At 44.1% G+C, this 19,033-nt stretch overlaps 1 protein-coding gene across 1 annotated transcript in view; it reads right to left on the bottom strand.

Annotated features, from left to right (window-relative positions):
- Positions 1-4,726: 4,726 nt before the first annotated feature.
- dmrta2 (DMRT like family A2) overlaps positions 4,727-19,033 on the bottom strand; it is a 32,351-nt gene continuing 18,044 nt past the window's right edge. Inside the window, exon 2 of the mRNA XM_022233570.2 lies at positions 4,727-9,257. Within this exon, the coding sequence (XP_022089262.1) occupies positions 8,293-9,257 (965 nt within the window). The 3' untranslated portion in view covers positions 4,727-8,292. The remainder of the gene's footprint in view (positions 9,258-19,033) is intronic.

Genomic DNA, 19,033 nt, shown 5'->3' with positions numbered 1-19,033 from the left:
AACACCTTCCCAGTTTTTATCTTTGGTGGGAAGAGACCTCTCTTCTGACACGGAATGCCACCTACTCAAAACATGGTGTGAAAGGGTCAGGTGTAAGCTATTGAAATGAGACAGTAACCTCTCGTTCTTGCCACAGAAACAGCGGTATAGACCCACCCTGTGTATACAGCTGTGGCAGGAGGGGTGGGTGCCAGACCGCGGTACGGATCGTCCACGGGACACTGCATTCCAAAGGACTTCGCAAATGTGTTTTGAATAATTCCCCGAACACTCCATTCAAAGACGGGGTCTTCATGCCTTCACGTCAGCGGAAGGCTGCCATCTTGAGAAGTCCCGCTTTCGAGAGTCGTTTCATAAGTCAGCACCTAATGACGTCAAGACAGCTCAAGTGTAGCAAAGAAAACTCTTGCAAATCAGGAAAAGTGCATCTTTAATGCTTGCCTCACCTGGGATTTTTTTTTATCTCTGGCAGCACGCAGGTAATACCAACCGATAATTGCCGACTTTAATCATTCGCCACCTCAGCGGTATTCAATGACACATCGGCGCATATTGTGGCACACCATGCGGTACTATACCCCTTCAGGGCTAGGCCAGAACTCACCAGCGCGCGCACCGTCTACACGGTCCGCCGTGCCGCTCCGGTGCAACATTCGCTCCGGTGCCCGCTCCCCTGTATCCTCCAGAGTACACGCGGACATCCACCCGTATCATAACAAGGCGAAGGCCCCTTAAACAAACAAATAACCGACCGCATCATAGCCTCCAGATACATTCTGCTAATTAATTGTTTCCACCGAAAGTATTTTGTTCGCGGTCCCCTGCGCTGCCTGCGAGCGACTCGCAACGATAGGTGGTCACATTGGAAGAAAAAAATTGCACAAAACGTAAGCAAACATTTTGGTGATTTTGGTTTCAGTGATGACGAATAATCATTTTCAATACCATATTGTTGAAAAGCAATGAGGCGATTCATTGCTCAAGTTCTTTTCCGAATCTGATTTTTATTTTTTTCATTTCCTTTCCAAAGCAACTAACTACGAATGTGCGGAAGTGATGTGCACATTGCAACCTTTCAAAAGTGACGTTCACGAAGGGTTGCTTCTCTGGCAAGAAACTCAAGTTGTATGAAATTCAGAATTGGCATACCGACAAATTCCAACAAGTTTTCTCCAGCGATTTTTTCAATAGATGTTAAAAAAGAGATCTCTACAGTAATACATTTACTTCAAAAACTGAACGGTTCAGAAGGAGAGGAGATGCAAACATTATCTAAGTGAAGCGAGATCTGAATGGAATTGATCCCGGTGTTCCTCATTGATGTTTCCCTGCTTGAGCATCTCCGAGAAATCTCGCGAGAAACACTGTTTCTTAAAAAGGTCAAGACATCAAAACCAGAATCCTTGCGTACTTCCTTCACACTTCCTTTGTTCATGTACTTCAGCTCTTGCCAGCATGCTATACAAAGTCTGGAATCAAGTCTTTCCCATTCTTTTTTTTTTTGACAGACATCTCACGACAAGGCACATTCCCTCGCACCCTCCCGTGACGGCTGTCAGTCAAGACTGCCGGCGCATGCGCGCCGAGGCCCCGGCTCGGCATGGTGTGCTCTGAGAGTGCCATCGCTTCTCTGCAACTCCGCCCGGCCCTGTGCCGAGGAAAAACATTTCCAGCAGTGCCCAGCGATGGTTGCCGTGCGGGGTGAACGCGGTGGCCATGCGGCGAGGACCGGGGGAATGGGTGTAAGGACGGAGACTTACAGTAACTCCCTGCGCTACAGGCCGATTGACAAAGAAAACATCGGCGTAATCACGCGGAAATAGTTGGGCAAGGTTAAAAAATATTGAACAGATTTTGTTTGGTACACGAATTTACAGAGACGCGCCATGGAGGCACAGTTCAGACATGAATCAAAATGCCCACCACTTGCTTGTCGTCTGATCACAACTTGAGCACCGAACATCGATTGGTTCTCGCTTAACTAGTCCTTCGTGGCGGCATTTACTGACAACTTTTTACCATTTAAGAAAACATAAGGACATCACAAAACTTGTACTGAAAAAGAATCGCAGAAGCTGAGTCCCACCTACACAGGATTCGCCTCGTCTCGGTAAACTTTGGGCACGTGACGTCACCTTGCAACTACTTAGATCAATCTTTCGTAGTTTCAATATCGGGTCCACCTCGGCTCATGTACAATGCTCCCACAGCGGCCCCAGTTAGCCTCTTTAAGCTTCGCTGGATGTCCCGTCATGCCGAAGTGTCCTACCTGTCCCAACCGTTTCGGGTTGACGTTAAAATAGACAGCACGCACACTGGGCCGACAAATTGGCCCGGCTTGGCTTCCCATCAGCCTTCGCGCAGTGAGACGCGCTGGGCCACCACCGCGCAGCCAATTGAAAAGAAACAGCCCAGGCAATGCTCCGGGTCAAAGGTTAAACGGTCGCCAGATCGTTACCATTCTCCCCTGTACGAAAGTACACTCAGAGTACACTTTCCTGAATGGCTTGCTGAGAATTTTTTTCTAACCCGGAATACATGGCTTCTATTAATTCGCTCCAAAGCACGCACCGAAATAAATCTCGGAATTTCTTTTTGAGCCAACAACGCTGACAGTTCCTTTGCAGTCACAGCGACTTTCGTCGGCACTGCAGTCTTTTGTGTCGGCTTGGGAAAAAAAACTTCTTGAAACATTTCATAAAGTAATTCAAGGCCTCCTACACTACATGACTGCGATTTTCTCTTTTTAATCGATATTGTGAGGGTTGAACAACAGTGCAGACACAATGAACATCGAGCTCGATAAAAAAAGACTACTGGAAATGGCTTTAGGTGTCTTCTCTCTTTGTCTCAAAACAAGCGGCTACAGTTTCTAACAAAACCAGAAACCAAGGTCGAAGACGATAAAGAAGCCAAACCTTGAATGGAGAAATTCAATTTACGAGGTACTTCTGCACTTGAACGAATCTTCCAGAGCGCGGAGAAGAAAAATGAAGTCGTCGGCGATTGTACCGATAGGCCTACACGTGTTTGATCCTTTCCGCGGAAAAAAACTACGACCAGAAATTATGGTGAATGATATTTTTTTTTCAACGATGCACGATACGGTAAAAGGAGACTTTCAGCCTGTCACTGCTTGTGAATATTGAATGTGTCTTTTCTAATAGAAATACGTATCAAAAGACTGTGAAAATATACCTAACTGTAAGCCGTCTATTTATCACGCACAAGTCGACTTGAACCAACGACTGACGTAAATGTGCATTGTTAAATTAAGCTTGTCCAAAAGATTTCAACTTTATTTGGTTAGGGAATGAAATTTGAGAATGCTGATAGGCCTTTCAGGATGAAGGGGTATTCATGCCAGCCACTCCGGCCTGCTCAAAGGATTAAGCACAGAAAACCTTAAATATGGAAAACTTTCCTACCATGCAGATCAGTGGCACGATAAATTTCGTCAGGATCCCGTATATATCGGAGTAGCCTCTGCATAAAGATTCTAGAATGCCACCTTGAAATTACTTACGACAACATAGGAAATACACGCAGCTCATTTCGGACCGCTTTGTTATGCGTTGACGCACTAAATTTGGAACCGAATCTTCTGGGAGGTCGGGTTAAGATTTCCAAGCATGAGCTCAACCAGGACATTTATCTTAACTACTGTAATACCCGATCCCTGTCTTATCGTTTTCATTCTAACACTCAAAAGCGACAAAGAGGAATGAATGTCTTTTAAGCAGACGCCTTTACATTGGCTCGCGCGGCCAGCGGTGGCCCACCCTGTCAGCTAGCTGTGTTCGACGACAGCGGTGAGCTACTTTTCAGTCAGTAATCTCGAATCGGCAACTGTTTGCCCCCTAATCTATTGTTGATGCTTCTTGAATCGACGGCTACCGATTTCGGTGGTCATTAGGCTCGCTTTAATAAAGGTGCCGGTGGGCGCCTAGCGCTGCTCGTTATTCCCCAACCGGCGCCAAGCCAAGGTGTAAGGGGACGAGTCGAGGGCCGAATCTTAAACAACTCGGCGCGAAATGATCATGGGACCTTTCACAATGCTGACAAAAGGAGTGGCAGGTAAATTGTTTGATACCTGGAGCGTCCCCGTTGTTGGGTCTGTTTTCATATACCCGGCTGACGGGTCATCCGTGTACTAGGGTAGACTTAATATCAAGTCGGCAGACGATCATGCTTTGTCCATCGTCAGATACATGTATCTACCAGCGGCATTCATCAGCATCTGACGGCCAATTACCGGCTTTAAATCGAGTCTAACGCCGGCTGGAACAATGTGACCCAGCCACGCAGTTAACTTAATGTGACGAGAAACAGGCCGCCCTTGGCTTACGAGGCTCAATACGGTAAAAACGAAAAAGAAACCAGAGTACCACAGCACCATCCAACTGACACAAAACGACCATCAACAACCAACCAACAAACAAAAGGGAATAATGTGAATAAAACAATAACATTCGTCAAACAAGAAACCTACGGCATAATTACAAAGAAGATACCCCCCTCCAAAAAGAAACAACATAGCCACAACTGTGAAAGCACGAGTACGAATTTCACAGTCTCATGCAACAATCCAAATTGTAGTTATCCCAACAGCATTAACTACGGGTAGTAAAAAACCCCAACTACCGATTTGACAACTGAAGCTGCCGCTGTCCCTAGATAGGTAGCAACAACATATACAAAACTTGCACTGCTGCATGCATGTAAATGAGATTCCTCGTAGCTTTATTGAGAAATTTACACGAAACATTTCCAGCACTCTTGTGATACTGAATACCAGACTGACTATTCGACTCCATCCTTACATAACAGCCTCTTAAACTTCAAACTTGTTTCGATTTGTGTACCCTGTCTATTTCCTCATGAAAGGTTCAATGCCGATTGTTTTACACATCGAAGTACACTATCATGATCTTTAATGTACACGGGAGCAAGGTACTTAGACCATATTGACAGTAATACCCAACATACGTCACACAAAAAGGTAGCTCTATTGAGAAAAGTTGAACATTTTCAAAGGAATTTCAGACAGAAAATTACAACAGCAATTTCGGGCAGCAACTGGAGTGCTTGCACTGCACTGGAATATTATTTAACACCCCAAAATGCATATTTGTCACAGCAGTAATTACCCCGAACACAATACAAATCCAATCTCAAGGGCAAGTAGAGAGAGCAATAAGGCAAGTTCATTGGGTTTTTCTTGCACAGCGCTGAATAGACGTACCTGAAAACCAATTACGTGTTGTCGGCAATTACACTTTGTTAGTTGGCAGGATCCCTTTTCCAAAATGCAAAATCGCCACCAATTCTCTACTGCGTTACGGACTCAGCGGGATGTAGTTTGTTGACTAAAGCCAGTTGAATCATATCTTTTTAATGTGGAAGAATACATTTAGGGATACGGTTTACTTAAGGGAAAGAACTGTTATAAAATGTTGTTAAACAGTAATTAAAAAAAAGATGTACACCACGATTTCCTTTACGTTTTTTTGACAATTATTGTAAAAGGTTGGAATATTGGACGATAAACATGCAAATACAGTCAATAAAAGTGAACCCAGTAAAAACTAAAATCAAGCCTCGTTTCTGAACGTATTTAATAACATACAAAAAGTACCCAAACCCCTATAACATCACAAATTTCACAGAAAAAAATCTTTTGAAGATCTCATTTACGATTTTTAGCTATATACATACATGTATGTACAAAATTGTGAAAGAAGACTATAGATATACAAAAAAATTGGTGAAGTACTTTTAAATAATAAAATGTATCTTTGTAATGGCGGGTGACTTCTTTCAAAAATAAAACAAACAACCAACATAAAATCCACAGACCCAAAGAAGTTTAGTTAGGAGAAATCATGTAAGAATTGCCGTCTTCGGTGACATTTCGGCACCTGTGCGTTTGAATCAAACAAGGAATTGACAGTATGTTCCTGCGGCTGATTTCACAAAACCTGGCATAACCTTGCACTATGTGCGTAAACCTTACGCAACACAATTTGTGGCATAGCTGCTCAGTGTGTTTACTGTCGATTTCCCGAAACGTTTCTGAACATCGTGAAGGATTACGATCACAGCTTGTACGACGGGGCCATGAAACAGCCGCTGAATTATTTCATCGGAATAGGGCAGAAAATTTGAAGTTCCCTCACAGGCAAACAAGTTTTACATTACCTCCCGAAACAAAGTTACATATTTCTCGTACGAACAAAACACGAAGTTCAACGATGATGACCCTTAATCGAAATGTGCACTTAATTGTTGAGCAATATTTGATAAAGTTTGGCAGAAGTGATGTTACGCCATAAAAGTTTCGTTAATTTGGCTGCTGGATCATTGCGCTAGACAGCACACAGCGTGTTCCATTTAAAGACACAATCCCTAAAATGACATTTATTTTCTCCAAAAAGAATGGTCAGAAATTGTTGTTTTGGGTATCGCATTAAAACCTATATTGTTTTCTACTTTAAGTGAAAATTTCACTTGAAGTTCGTGTTGCGTTGATAAGATACGCAACTCATTTTGGTTCTGCGAATGGAAGTTTATCTTGCAAGTGTATGCAATCACAGAATTCATTTCCTAAATCAAGAAACAAAATGATTTGGTACTTCACCTCTCAAGATTTTCTTTCTATTTCAAAACTTGACGAAATTGATGTGTATTTCAGAGGACATTAAAAAAATAAATTGTAGAGTTTCAGAGTTCAAATAAGCTTGTCTCGGAGAAAACAATTTCATTCGAACGTGTGCAATTTTACACTTTGTAACAAGGTCTTGATCTTATTTACTTTTGTTAGATTGCATTAACAAGTTGAACCATTTTAACGAACCTGTTTGTTTGTAGATTACACAACAAAACCACTTTAGTTAAGTATACTCATTCTGTTAACCTTTTCAATGATCTCATGTGTTAAAGGGTAATATTATGGGATATTTCGATTTTATTCTTTCATGTAATCGAAATTATCTCCGCGACGCAGGATCAGATTTAAACGAAGTCTTCAGTTTTGAAAATACACTATAAGCTTCAATTTGATACCAAAACCAAACATATTTGACTATAATTTGAGAGAAAACAAATGTTACTTTTGGATTAATTTTTGACACCCTGTATATACCAGCAATTCTACCTCAACTAACGTATTTGAATTTCGAGACACTAAACTCGATTGATTTCTCTAAACTTTTGAACAGCAATGCACCGATTTGCTCGCTGAAAGTCGCAAATATTAAAACAGCCGCAACCTTCCCATCCACTTATGCTTTCTGAAGGATTTGTACACTACACTCAGTATTAAAGGTCCCACAACGATATTAAAGTTTGAAGAGAGAACCAAAAATGAATACCCACTGGTATTGGGGACGTCTACTGATGTGATTCTCAGGACAAATGCCATTAAACCTGCGATACAAAAGTTCGCGGTTTTCCAAGAAGTTCTCTGGGTAATGGTTCATATCAATAATGTAATGAATTTTACGAAATTTAAGGTGCTCACCATGTATTATGACAGCGATATCTATGCTAAAAGATGGTGTTCGTTGTTAATGTGTTTCTGAATGCAAATTGATACTGATAACAACATGTATTTCGGCCAGTGCGGTGCTAAATCAACGCTTTTTTCTCCCTTGAAGTGTAGTGCAGTTTATTCATAAAGGCAGCGTACATTTTGTATACCAAGCCAGTTAACTAAGCACAAATTAGGTGCATGTAATATTTGAATGTAAACGCCACCCTCAGAATGCCGTTCATTTCTGGACCAAAGCGCTGTTGCCCTGAGGAAGAACGTTAGCAATGAAGAATTGAGCCTCTTCGAGAACCGTTATCACCAAGCCAGATCGGTGAAAACAGATCGAAAACTAACAGGGAGTAGCTGTGGACTGACAGCGCGAACTACTGAAAGAATGTCGTGTCCTGGCTAAAAAAGTACAGGAATAAAGGCGGAATTCTTGATGGGAAGAGAATTCTTGTGTGGGGTTCATGTGTCTTTTCTTTTCGATCCAACACATTCACCTGTTGATTCAGAAAAACAGATTAAAAAAATCCTGTTAGGTCTATAGGTTAGTTTTTTTTTGGTGAAAAATGAACAGGCTGGTACCTTCTTTGGGCAGTCTGCCTGTTTAGGTGTACAAATACATCCATCGAGGCTGAAGAGTTTATTTGAGGCACTCTCTTAGTTCAACCTAATGAGACAGTCAAAATTTTTCGTTTATAATAAATCAGTGTTTTTCTAAAGGGTCTCGCTTATTGTAACTGCCTTTTGAGTTGTCAGTCGCAGGTGGCACCTACACCAAAAGCTCCGTTTGGCCTACATTCCTTCCCACTGTGCCCGTTGCTCAGATCACGCATGATCCCACTGAACGTGTAGTCTGCAGCGGTGGCAGGCCGCACCCCGAATGCTGGTATGACGGATGGTGGGTAGGGGTTCCAGAGGGTCAGTCCCCGAGGGTAGGGCGGGTAGGCAAAGCGCATCTGCGGGATGTTGGAGGCCACTACCGTTGGCGGGGTCTTGTCCACGCTGGGCATCGGCATGGCGGTGGTCAGCGGGGAAAAGGCCGACTTCATCCCACCCGGGTTCATGTGGTGATTGTTCGGGAGGTAGGGTCTGTGGGTAATGTAGGCCCCGTGAGAGTCTGTCGTGACGGTAGCTGTCGGTGGGAAGTTAGCCTGTAACGCCGCCGTCACGGGCGTTCCGGTGACCGGTAAGGATGCCGGCATAGACACGGCGGATGACTCGTCTTTTTGGTTGTTAAGGAGCTGCTCGATGGCCTGCGTGATGTCGCCGTTGCACCCTTGCAGGACCAGTTGGAGCACACTGCGCTTCTGCGCGGGGAAAACCCGGCACAAGACATCGACCGGCGGGCGCTGGGGACCCTTCCGACCGTGGAAGCTAAGGAGCTGCGCTGGGGTCAGCTGGTCCGCAAAGTCGCCTCCGTTGTGCTCTCGGTACGCGTCCCTGTCGCCGTACTCCTCCCTTAGCATGCGGCCACTACCCTCGGAGCGCGGGCTGGACGGCACGTCCCCCCGCGGGCTGGGCGTGGGCGAGGTCAGCCTCATGGACGGGGACACCCGCTCTTCAACGTGTCTCTGGGACACTGTCTCGGTGTCTGTCCTGGGGTGTGGCTCGACCGTCAGGCTAGGGGAGGTGGGATTGGGAGGACTCATGGCAGAGCCGCAACTCGCCGACGGACTGCGCGGAGCTCTAATAATCTCCAGTCTGGGCCTTTTAGATTCTGAAATAAGAAAGACAAGACAGAAGAAAACCACTCTTAAAAACTTTCAGACCAGCATATCAAAAGCTTCAATGCCATGCCTTAGGCACAATGAAGGGAAACGACGAAAGAGTTCTCAGTTCAAGTATCGTCCTTGAAGGAATGATGGTGTTTCTATGGTAATAAGCCCGGTTGTGATTACGCATCAATCGGTGCCTGCCTTTCAGGCCAAACTCTCTTTTTCACGTCATCGATTTTGGACCAACAGCGCGATCGAAGCGAGCGCGCCGGCAAATCACAAGGTGGAAATTTCCCCCTACCGCCAGCGAACAGGTGAAATATCCCTGCCGGCCAACAAGACAACAAGATGTGTGCGACAAAATATTAATAACTGATGACCTTAACACACATGTGAACAAATCCATTAGGGCGGATTACACGCCCGTTAATACACAAACCAGCTAATAACAGCGCTCTGATAGCTTCCCATCCGGAAGTGTGGCTATGATATGAAAGGGGAAAAAATCACACACTTCAAAAAACGTCGGTGCCGCCATCACCCACCTCCATCAAACCAAGGGTGAAGAAAAAAAATTACCGATTTTTTTTCATCTTCCCTCGATTTTTTAATAATGGTCAAATAATTTTTGTTTTCTTGCGCGCGTGGATAGTGTGAATGCACATTAGGCCCATTACCGGGGGGAAAAAACATGTATGAAACACGTTGTTAAACCAATTTGCCACCATCGCCATCTTGTTTTTTTTCCGGAAGAATTCACTCTAACTTTTCGGTCTCTGAATTTCCACCCTCGGAGATTTTAATGAAACAGATCATCATCACTTGCTGAGGCACATCAAACACCGCCGCGGTGTCGGTAATCAGGGAGGCACAGAGTGAAAGTCACACGCAACGGTTCCCGTTCTCTTTCCCTTGGATGCGCAAGAGTTGTGGAGCCAATAAAATATCGTAAATCTCTCCTTTTTTTCTTCGAGGGTCCCGACGTGCGCGCCATCGCAGGCCACGCGTAATACTATGTACAGCCATATCATTACGGACACGCCGCCTAGCCTCACCAGTCAGCTGAAAATTAGCGGAAATTATTGTCTAAAAAGAGCGCCGAGTAGAACTGGCCGAATGGAGACATTTACACCATAATTAGCAATTTATTAATTCTGTTGGCGATGAAGCAAGGAGAGGAAGAAACAAAACTGATGGAAGTGAGAAATAAAGAGAATGTTGGTCAAATTAAATTTGCCGCGAGCGAGTGAGGGTTTATCTGACTGACATCACAGACCGAGCCGCGCGCCGCGTTTGCGTCGCTGTTCTGCTTCTGCCGTTTTGTTCCGGCAATTCGGTGTATAACGAAAGTATACTCATTGCGAAATTATATAAACACTGGAAAAAAGTTGAGTTGATGCGATGGTACAATGGACATCTCAATTCGATAAAACCTTCAGATCAAAAGAAAGTCGCTTTTTGTTCACTTCAAGACAAAACTCAAGAATTTGATTATGGCGGATGCCAGACAATAGAGGAAAATGATCGTGGCACTATAAAATATAGGGAATCATTTGCCGCGCGGAAAAAAATTTTCCTGGTATTTTCTTCGATCTGGAAGAAATCTTTACATTCTGTAGGCAGCGTGACTTGCATGCCAAAAAAAAAAGAAATTTGGATACATTATTCTTCCAATGGAAACAATGAAAGACTAGGCAGATGTTGCCAATAACCTCATCCTGCACCGGTAAGAGGAGAGCTCAATTATTCTGGATTTGGCCCCGCGTCGTCTGATATGGATTGTCTGAGACGGAGGCAGAATTATACTTGGCTATGGCCAGTGTAGGATGCGAGTAGCACCCCCGTCAAAAATAAAAACGATCTCACTGACCGTAATGCATTGCGCATAACGTAGAGCACAGAATAATGACAACACGACGAAGTGAGGCTGAGGCTGCATCCGAATCTTTTGTCTAGAGCTCGGTCTAGGTCTTCGCTCCATTGGAAATGCGTGGAGACGCGTAGACGATAGACCTAGCCGAAGCTCTGGAAGCCCGTTTCGGACATGGCCTAAGAGTCCGTGGATTGAAGAAAGTCACTGCGCAAGTTTCATGGGTGTCGGAATTTCGTACGGCATTGGCAATAGATCGACTTCAGCTTCACATTCGCCCTTGTGAATTATATCACCGTTTCCCAAAACCGAATCGGGCAATGCAGAATTAGAACTACGTTTCACAGACTGTGTTGTGCATGTAGTTATGTCTTTCCCTCAGCTATAGAGCTTTTCTCAGTACGTTTCTAGGCAATGTTTGGGGTAACTGTTACCAGGCCTGTTAAGCACCGACATCTATTAACCAATGAAGGAACGAGAATCATTTCCAATGGGTAACAGTGACACATGCTTAGTCTGGTGTTGCCAGGCCGCATTTATGTATCCCAAATGTATTTTTTCCCTTGAAACTGATTTTCTGTCGATTTTTCATTCTTTATTGGGCAAGGGCATAGTTCCCTACAATAAAGAAAAATGACTACCAACGACACATTCTAACTGTCCACTTCCTTTGAATCTCCTTGGCAGGTGTTTAGCGTGATATTTAGTCTGATTCAAATCGCTCGTGTTAGCGGGTACAGTGCTCAAGGGAAGGCACGTTGTCTTTCTCCCCAAATCCCAACCAACAGCAGTTACATTTTTTGGCCACAACTGTTGACGTTGTGAGGAAAGGGTAGCGTGTCCAGTTTTCCTTTTTCTTTTTTTTTTTCAAGGTATTGAGCTGAGTCGCATTTCACGTTAATCCTATGAAGTCAGGCGCCGTGACCAACAAGGAAATGTATCAGCCGTGGCCACGCGCCAGTATACTTGCATGTTTTCGGCAATATCCCCGTCAACGCTCCTACTGTTGCCAAATCACGCCTGTACCTCTCCGAAAGGGGAAAAAGTAATCAGGATAATAATAACATTACTCTCCAGTGTTGTTCTGACCTAAAGACCACGCATATTTCCGCTGACTCCGTAATAAGAAAGGGCCATTATTGCGGCGGGTCCCCACTCGTTGGCCGATTAAGACCCATTTCACGGCACACCGAGCAAGCGATGGGGCCGGGGTCTTTTGGACAGGGGGGCTAATAACAGAAATCCCGGGCATCAAAGGGCCGCGCAGAGCCGGTACCTTCTGTCAACGCCGATGAAATACGCAGATAAGCAACAAGATCTTTAATTTTTTTTTCCCTGGGTGTTGAGCTTGGGACGTCTGGACCGGGATCATGCTCGCCAAGCGAGCCCTAGCCGATACGGCTGCTTCGGTTGTTGCCAGGAACAAGTTCAGGCGACCCTTCCCTCGGCTCTGTCCCCCCGTGTCAGACGGGGGGGGGGAGGTCGGCGTACCCGGAGGTGACTCCAACTGCTTCTTATCCTGGCACCATTTTCTCCCCCTCCTTCTTCTTCCCTTGCTTAATTTTTTACCCTTTCCTCTCGGGGCATTCTCTATTTTGATTTTAATCCGCATTAAATTGTTTTGGTCGAGTCTGTAGGGGCAACTTTGTTGATCGTTGCAAATTTCAGGGTTCAAACGCTGCACTTTTTTCCTGTCCAGTCTGGAACTGAATCGATGTGGGCCTTTTGAAGAATTTTGGTTGGTCGTTTTTCCCCGTTCTTAAATGTTTGGGAGCTTTTCTTTTAAACTAGAGGTACATGATATATAGAGAGAAACGTTTCATGGCTACTAAAGGTTGTCATCTCAGGCAAAAGATTTTATTTTACTCAACAAACAACAAAAATTAAGTTCACTAATTTCTTTACAGGGTGACTTTAAAACAAACTTTTCCAGCAACAGTCGTCGACTTTTTTAAGCACCTTTTTTTTTCTTGTTGAAACGATCGGGAATGGAACCAGACCAAGTACGATCATCGACATTTAATAGGTGAGGAGTGACTAATCAGAGAATGAGGCTGTGGGACCAACTCGAAACTGTTACATGTTCATTTCGCTCATGGCATGAATGTGACTTCTTACTCCAGACTGCCGAACTGATTATACACTATGTTCCATTTAGAACAAACTGAAATGTTCAAGTGTTTTGATGGTGCCCATCAGAGCATCCGCTGCACGCGGGCTTCATAATGGGTTTCTACGGTTCATTTGCAGTCATAGAAACCTTAGATTAAAAACGTGATACAAGCGAACATCTAAAATACCTGTGTCTCATAGTTTAAGAATACAGCTTGAACTGAGAGGGGTGAAAAACTTTTGTTGATGTTTGATCCATTATGATAACTGTAAAAATCACCACTGCTGGAAGGGTCACTTAAACAAAGGTAAACCTTGAACTGTCGTGTGAAAGAAGTTAGCTACAAGTTTTCGGGAAATGCCGAAGCTTCCATTTTGTTAGTCTTGGGTTCAAACCCACACTACAATACAACTCAGTTGAATTCCATACATTTAGAACTGACCCCAGTCTTGTTATTGCTGTCGGTTTTGATTTTTCTCCCTAATATCTATCAGGTGAAACTTGTATTTGACAACAACCACTTTTTAGGCCTCCGTCCATCCGTTCACAAACACATGTTTGGCCGGCTTAACTCTGTTTACGGACCCTAAGAAAATATCTCTGGCATAATGACCGCGATTACCGCACTTGGACAAGTAGTGCCGTGGGGTTAGCGGGGCTGCGGTGTGCAACGGGCCGTGCTCGGGTAGTCTGTACACGGGGACCCACACGGATCAGTTCACAGACACGGAACGGGAGGCGTTTGTCCCCAATGAACGAGAGAGTCCGCAGCCCAACCTCCTTCTTGAAAATCCCTTCCGATTGGGAAGCCGATTTGGCCCGGACCGGGGCTGTTTTCCCACGCTAGCCAAATCCGCTCAAATCCGTCACTTCTGCGCCGGGTCTGAATGGGAGCCGAGTCGTATTAACGATTGTCCCGCCGGCCCGGAGCGCTGGCGAGGCGGGCTGCCAATGTTGTGGGACCTCTGCCTCGACCAGGAAAAAAAAAAGTACGCTTGACTTTGTGGTGTGCGACCAAGCTAATATGGGACGTGAACAATGCCGGTAAAAAATCAAAATATGAGATTAACCGATCTAAAGTGCAAACGACTTTTCGCCGAGTAACAAATACTTGATTCCTAACATGAGTAATTATGTTCCATGTGATGTGCCATGCGTCCATACATTATTCACGTTCTTTCTTCTTTATACCACGTGCTAGTTTTTATGAACAACGCAACAACCAGGGAAAAACAATGTAAACAATTTGAATTGTTTTAATAATAATTTTACCAAACAGTGAGTTTGATGACGAACTGGCCCCGTTTGACTAAAAGAAATTTAGATAGGGCACCTTGGTATAAATGACGTCATTAATACGGCCAAAATTTGCACAGATCGACAGTTTCACTTAAGTTTGGGGAATACTTTTTAAAAAACGACCCACCATTTTATTCCGGGGCGACAGACATGCCACGTTGATAGAAAAAGCGCTTTGTCGTAATGCTCCCACGTATGAAATTAACGGTAACATTATGTCATACATTATCACCAACCTAGGTATCAAAAATTCTGAATTGGCAATAGCTGTGAGTTACTTTAATAAAAAACACGGTATTATGCTCTGTTCAACATGAAATTAATAGTTGAATTAGTAGCAATGCATTGGCAATTATTTTAACAATGTGGTTAGCAGCGGTTCAATGATTTATTTCATTACGAAATTGATAACTTGCCATTCAGATTCCACAAAAAATACACTCGACCCGATTTTCGCATAAAAAAACGGTTAACAATTCGAGCACCTCCACCATATGGCGCCCGGACGTCAGCGGTTTATCTTTGATAATAAACCGAGGTGTTGGCCACACAACCCAATATTGATCTTGCCATCGAGATGGAGAAAGGGGGTGGGAAGAATTGAGAGCGAGATCCGCACAGTTTTGTCGGCTGGAGAGCCGGATCGAGCCGCGGCCGATCGCCTTACACGGCGGCTTGTTTAAAGAACAACAAACTCCACGCCCACGAAGAAGAGTCGCCGGCATAGTTAGGGGCGGATTTTACTGCATGGGATCGAGACAAAATGCGAGACTTCATTTGATATCTCGCCATGCGAGTAATGCAATATGAGAGCGGAAAGTGCCTTAAACGCGCACGATACTGTGCACGGGTTTTTGCGATTCCACTCTGACGATATACAGATGCGACTTGAAGTTGAAGGGCCGCTTGGTGGCAGCAAACAAACAGTGTTTTCCCCATAATTCATAGCGGTCATAGGGGACATGCCTACAGAGAACGAATCAAGTGGCTTTGCAAATAAATCTCTGTTCTGAAATGAAATACACTTATCTATTATATTTTTACTTATTTTCTATCAGATATATAGGAATAACATTCTGAACGGAGCTACACACTCACAAACTTTAACGTGGTACCGTTTTTGAAATTGAGATTTGGCCCAAATTATAAATTGCGTACTTTTTGGAGAGGAAAAAATCAGGTGAGTTTTGAATTAATTGTCCAGTGGAATGAACAGCCCCATTGCTTTCATTCGAATTCTTACCGTGTAAGAGAGTCATTAAAATCAGAAAAGGTTGAACACGTTCAGTCTACAGGTGAACAGTGATATCTGATTGAGGATGATTAACTATACATTAATGAAATCTTTGTTTCATTGTCAGATCTCGATGTGCATGAGTCTAATGTCAATGTACAGTTTATAGTCTTAAAGTCGTCTGTGTAGTTCAGACGGCGTGACGTGTCACGCTCAGACCTAATTCGTTGCATGTGTAGGGCCCACTGGTTCGAACTCTATGTCCGCGGACTGCGGGCTGTTATTGGCAGCACCACCGACCGAGCACCAACCCAGGAGCGACCGGGGCGGGTCACACCTCCTCCCCGCCCCATGACAAGGCTTGGCTGGCTAGCGACCCGCTAAAATCCCCGATATACAGTACCAGTCAGATCGGCAGGCGGCCCGGGGGAAATTCACAAGTATTGTTGTGTTATCCGTAACACACCTGCCCAGTCGTCCGTCACGGTATCCGCTGAGCTCATGCTGTCAAATCGAAGAAAGTCAACGGCTTCAAGTAAGTTAATGTTTACCGGCGCTTGATTTCTTGTCGACGCAAACGTGCCCAAACACCCTTTCAAGAGTAAATGATTTCAAGATGGGGTCAAATGTCACACCCTCGTGAAATTGCCTTTTGAACTGACTGACAGAGGTATAGAAACGGTAGGTTCTCGAGGTTTGCTCGTGCAGATTGTACTTGAAGGTCGAAAAGCGCAAAAGTTTCACAGCAAACACCTACTGAAGAATAACTCGAATTGAAAAAGTGACCCTGCATTATGCATTAGAGGCTAACTGGAAAATAATTGATGCTCTACCGAATTGATAAACAGCTTTCATTGTAGGGAAACCCAGTCAGTCCTAAGTAAGAAAGTAAGATATTCACATCCACGCATTTGTGTAACATGTATAAATAATTCCCTGATCATGACAAATGAGGCCCCCATCGCCAGGGCAAACTCGTCAAAAATGAAGGTAGGCAGTAAATTTCCCAAACTTTCATAACTCTAAGTGTACATTACAATATGAGAAAATTTTCCAGGTCGACAGTTGGAAGAGACAATTACGTTCATTTGAAACGTCTCTCACAGCACCACGAAGTAAACACAAATGTCTAAACCCCGTCCAAATTATATCAGTGACCAGAACGAGCGAAACTAAATCGACCCGAAGCAGACAGATGAGTTTTCAACACCTGCTTCCAAAGAGGTCGGACGTTAAGACTTTCAACAAAGTGGATCTGCTGACTGCTGCAACAGCCAACGGGGGAAAGAATGGTGAGACAGTTGTGTTTTTTTGGAAATCCAGATCAGATAATCAATGACAGTCGAATGTGCCGCATTATCCCATCGAACTGGAGCGCAACGGCAGAACTTTTGAAGGGCGCGGGTGCGTAGAATTAAAATATGGCCTCAGGCGACTGTGACAGCCGCTGCATGATAACAATTTTTGGCAAGCGATGGGAAGAATATCGTTTTTCCGGATGGATGCGTGAATGTTTGATTGTATAAGGCAGAGAAGAAAACATGAAGGGGGACGCGCACCAGACGCATCCTGGCCGCACAAGAGCACCCACAAACCAAAAATCAATGTAACCATAATTGTGTATTTTGCATTTTCGCGTTACCGTCTGCTGAAATGTATGCATATCGCGGCGAGATAAGGCACAACGGTTGATTGAGTCTGAACACATCATCAAAGGGGCAGAAGTCGCCTTTGACGCCCAGCGCCTAATCAATACAATCGTAATTGTGTACTTTGCCATCCTTCTTTGGATTGCCAACTTCGCGTATGGAGTGTTTTTTCGTAAGAGTTAATCGCAGCGAAGATAATACAAAACAGAATTCTAATTGCACTTTCACTATGACCTCTGCTAATTGAATTTCACGTGTGCTCCATAACACAGCGTACAAAGCAGCACTCGCACCTCCGGCTTTTTTTGGCCATTATCTACTTTTCAGGAAGCTGGATGGGCCTATATCGCCATTATTCACGCAATCTTCCCTCTACAAAGAAATCGATTGAGATTTATTGAATTACATAGATGAATACACCAAATTAATGCAAGATGTGAAAACAGTCCTTGGGCCAAACATTAAAATATAACTTTACCAGCAAAAGCATCAAAATCAGAAATTAAATGGTAGACAGAAAGCACGGCAAACAACAAACAACGACCGCGACCAATATAGCAGCGGCAACGACAGCGACGACAACAACAACAACAACAACAACGACAGCGACAACAGCAGCCGAAACGTCTCGGCTTTGATCGCTAAGAACGTCCAGTGCCTCAGTGCCACATCTCCCATCGTTCCCACTGACGATGTTCACCGAACAAAGACAGTTCCCGGCCCAAGGAAAATTTATAATTCATAATTTTCCACCCCACAGATGAAGAGCCGGCAGCCAAACGTTATCTCTTTTGCTGTCCACGGAGTAATTACTTCATACAAGTCAAGCGGGGATATTAAACACAGTATAATTAATAATATACATCCGCCGGCCAGGCAAATCTCTTGGCGGCCCCTGGGTACAAGGGTACACCGCTCTAACAGTTTCCAGGGGGAAATTTTTTTTCTGTCTCTGAAGAGGGACAGGAGAGGTACGGTGGAAAAAAAAATTATTTTGCCTCACAGCCATGCTCCCATCTGGTGTCATAAATCAAGAAATTGGTTGCAACACACGCAACTCGGTTATTAATCCGCACGCTCGAACCGAGACAAGAAGGGCAGCGTCGACGGCCGCGGAAGATTTCAGGGTTCAGTCCTTAAGGAGGACAGTGGGCCACTTTCTGGGTAGAGTCTGTTTTCGTTTGCCATTTCACACGAAGGCCTTAAGAGCTACAAGATGTCTGTGGTCTAATAAGCTTATAGCGATGATTGTGGCACTTTCGTACATAGGACGTGCTTGCATGTTTTTTTTTTCGTAAGACGCAGAGCTACGACGGCTATAACTATTCCGACTACGGAAGATGATTATGCTGTTACGACGGACCAATGTTGACCGACCTGATTCCACAGCACATCGAAATTGTCTGCACTATTAAAGAGAATTTCAAAGAGACGATTTTTAATTTTGATTTTCTCACTCACATGCAATCTTGTCAGACCTCCTCTGTTTTATCAATCGGAACCTCAAACCCTATTCAGATTGGGAAATTTGAATTCCTATTTGGTGTTTTCGAAGGATAAATTTTTTGACTTATGTTTTCTTGCTATTAAGCTGTACACTATTTATAGATGCA

Source organism: Acanthaster planci, linkage group LG12, assembly GCF_054643075.1.
Source record: "Acanthaster planci isolate LZ-2023a linkage group LG12, COTS_SCS, whole genome shotgun sequence".
NCBI classification, from domain to species: domain Eukaryota; kingdom Metazoa; phylum Echinodermata; class Asteroidea; order Valvatida; family Acanthasteridae; genus Acanthaster; species Acanthaster planci.
The sequence above is the reverse complement of the archived record's forward strand: the minus strand, read 5'-3'. Positions and strand labels throughout refer to the sequence as shown.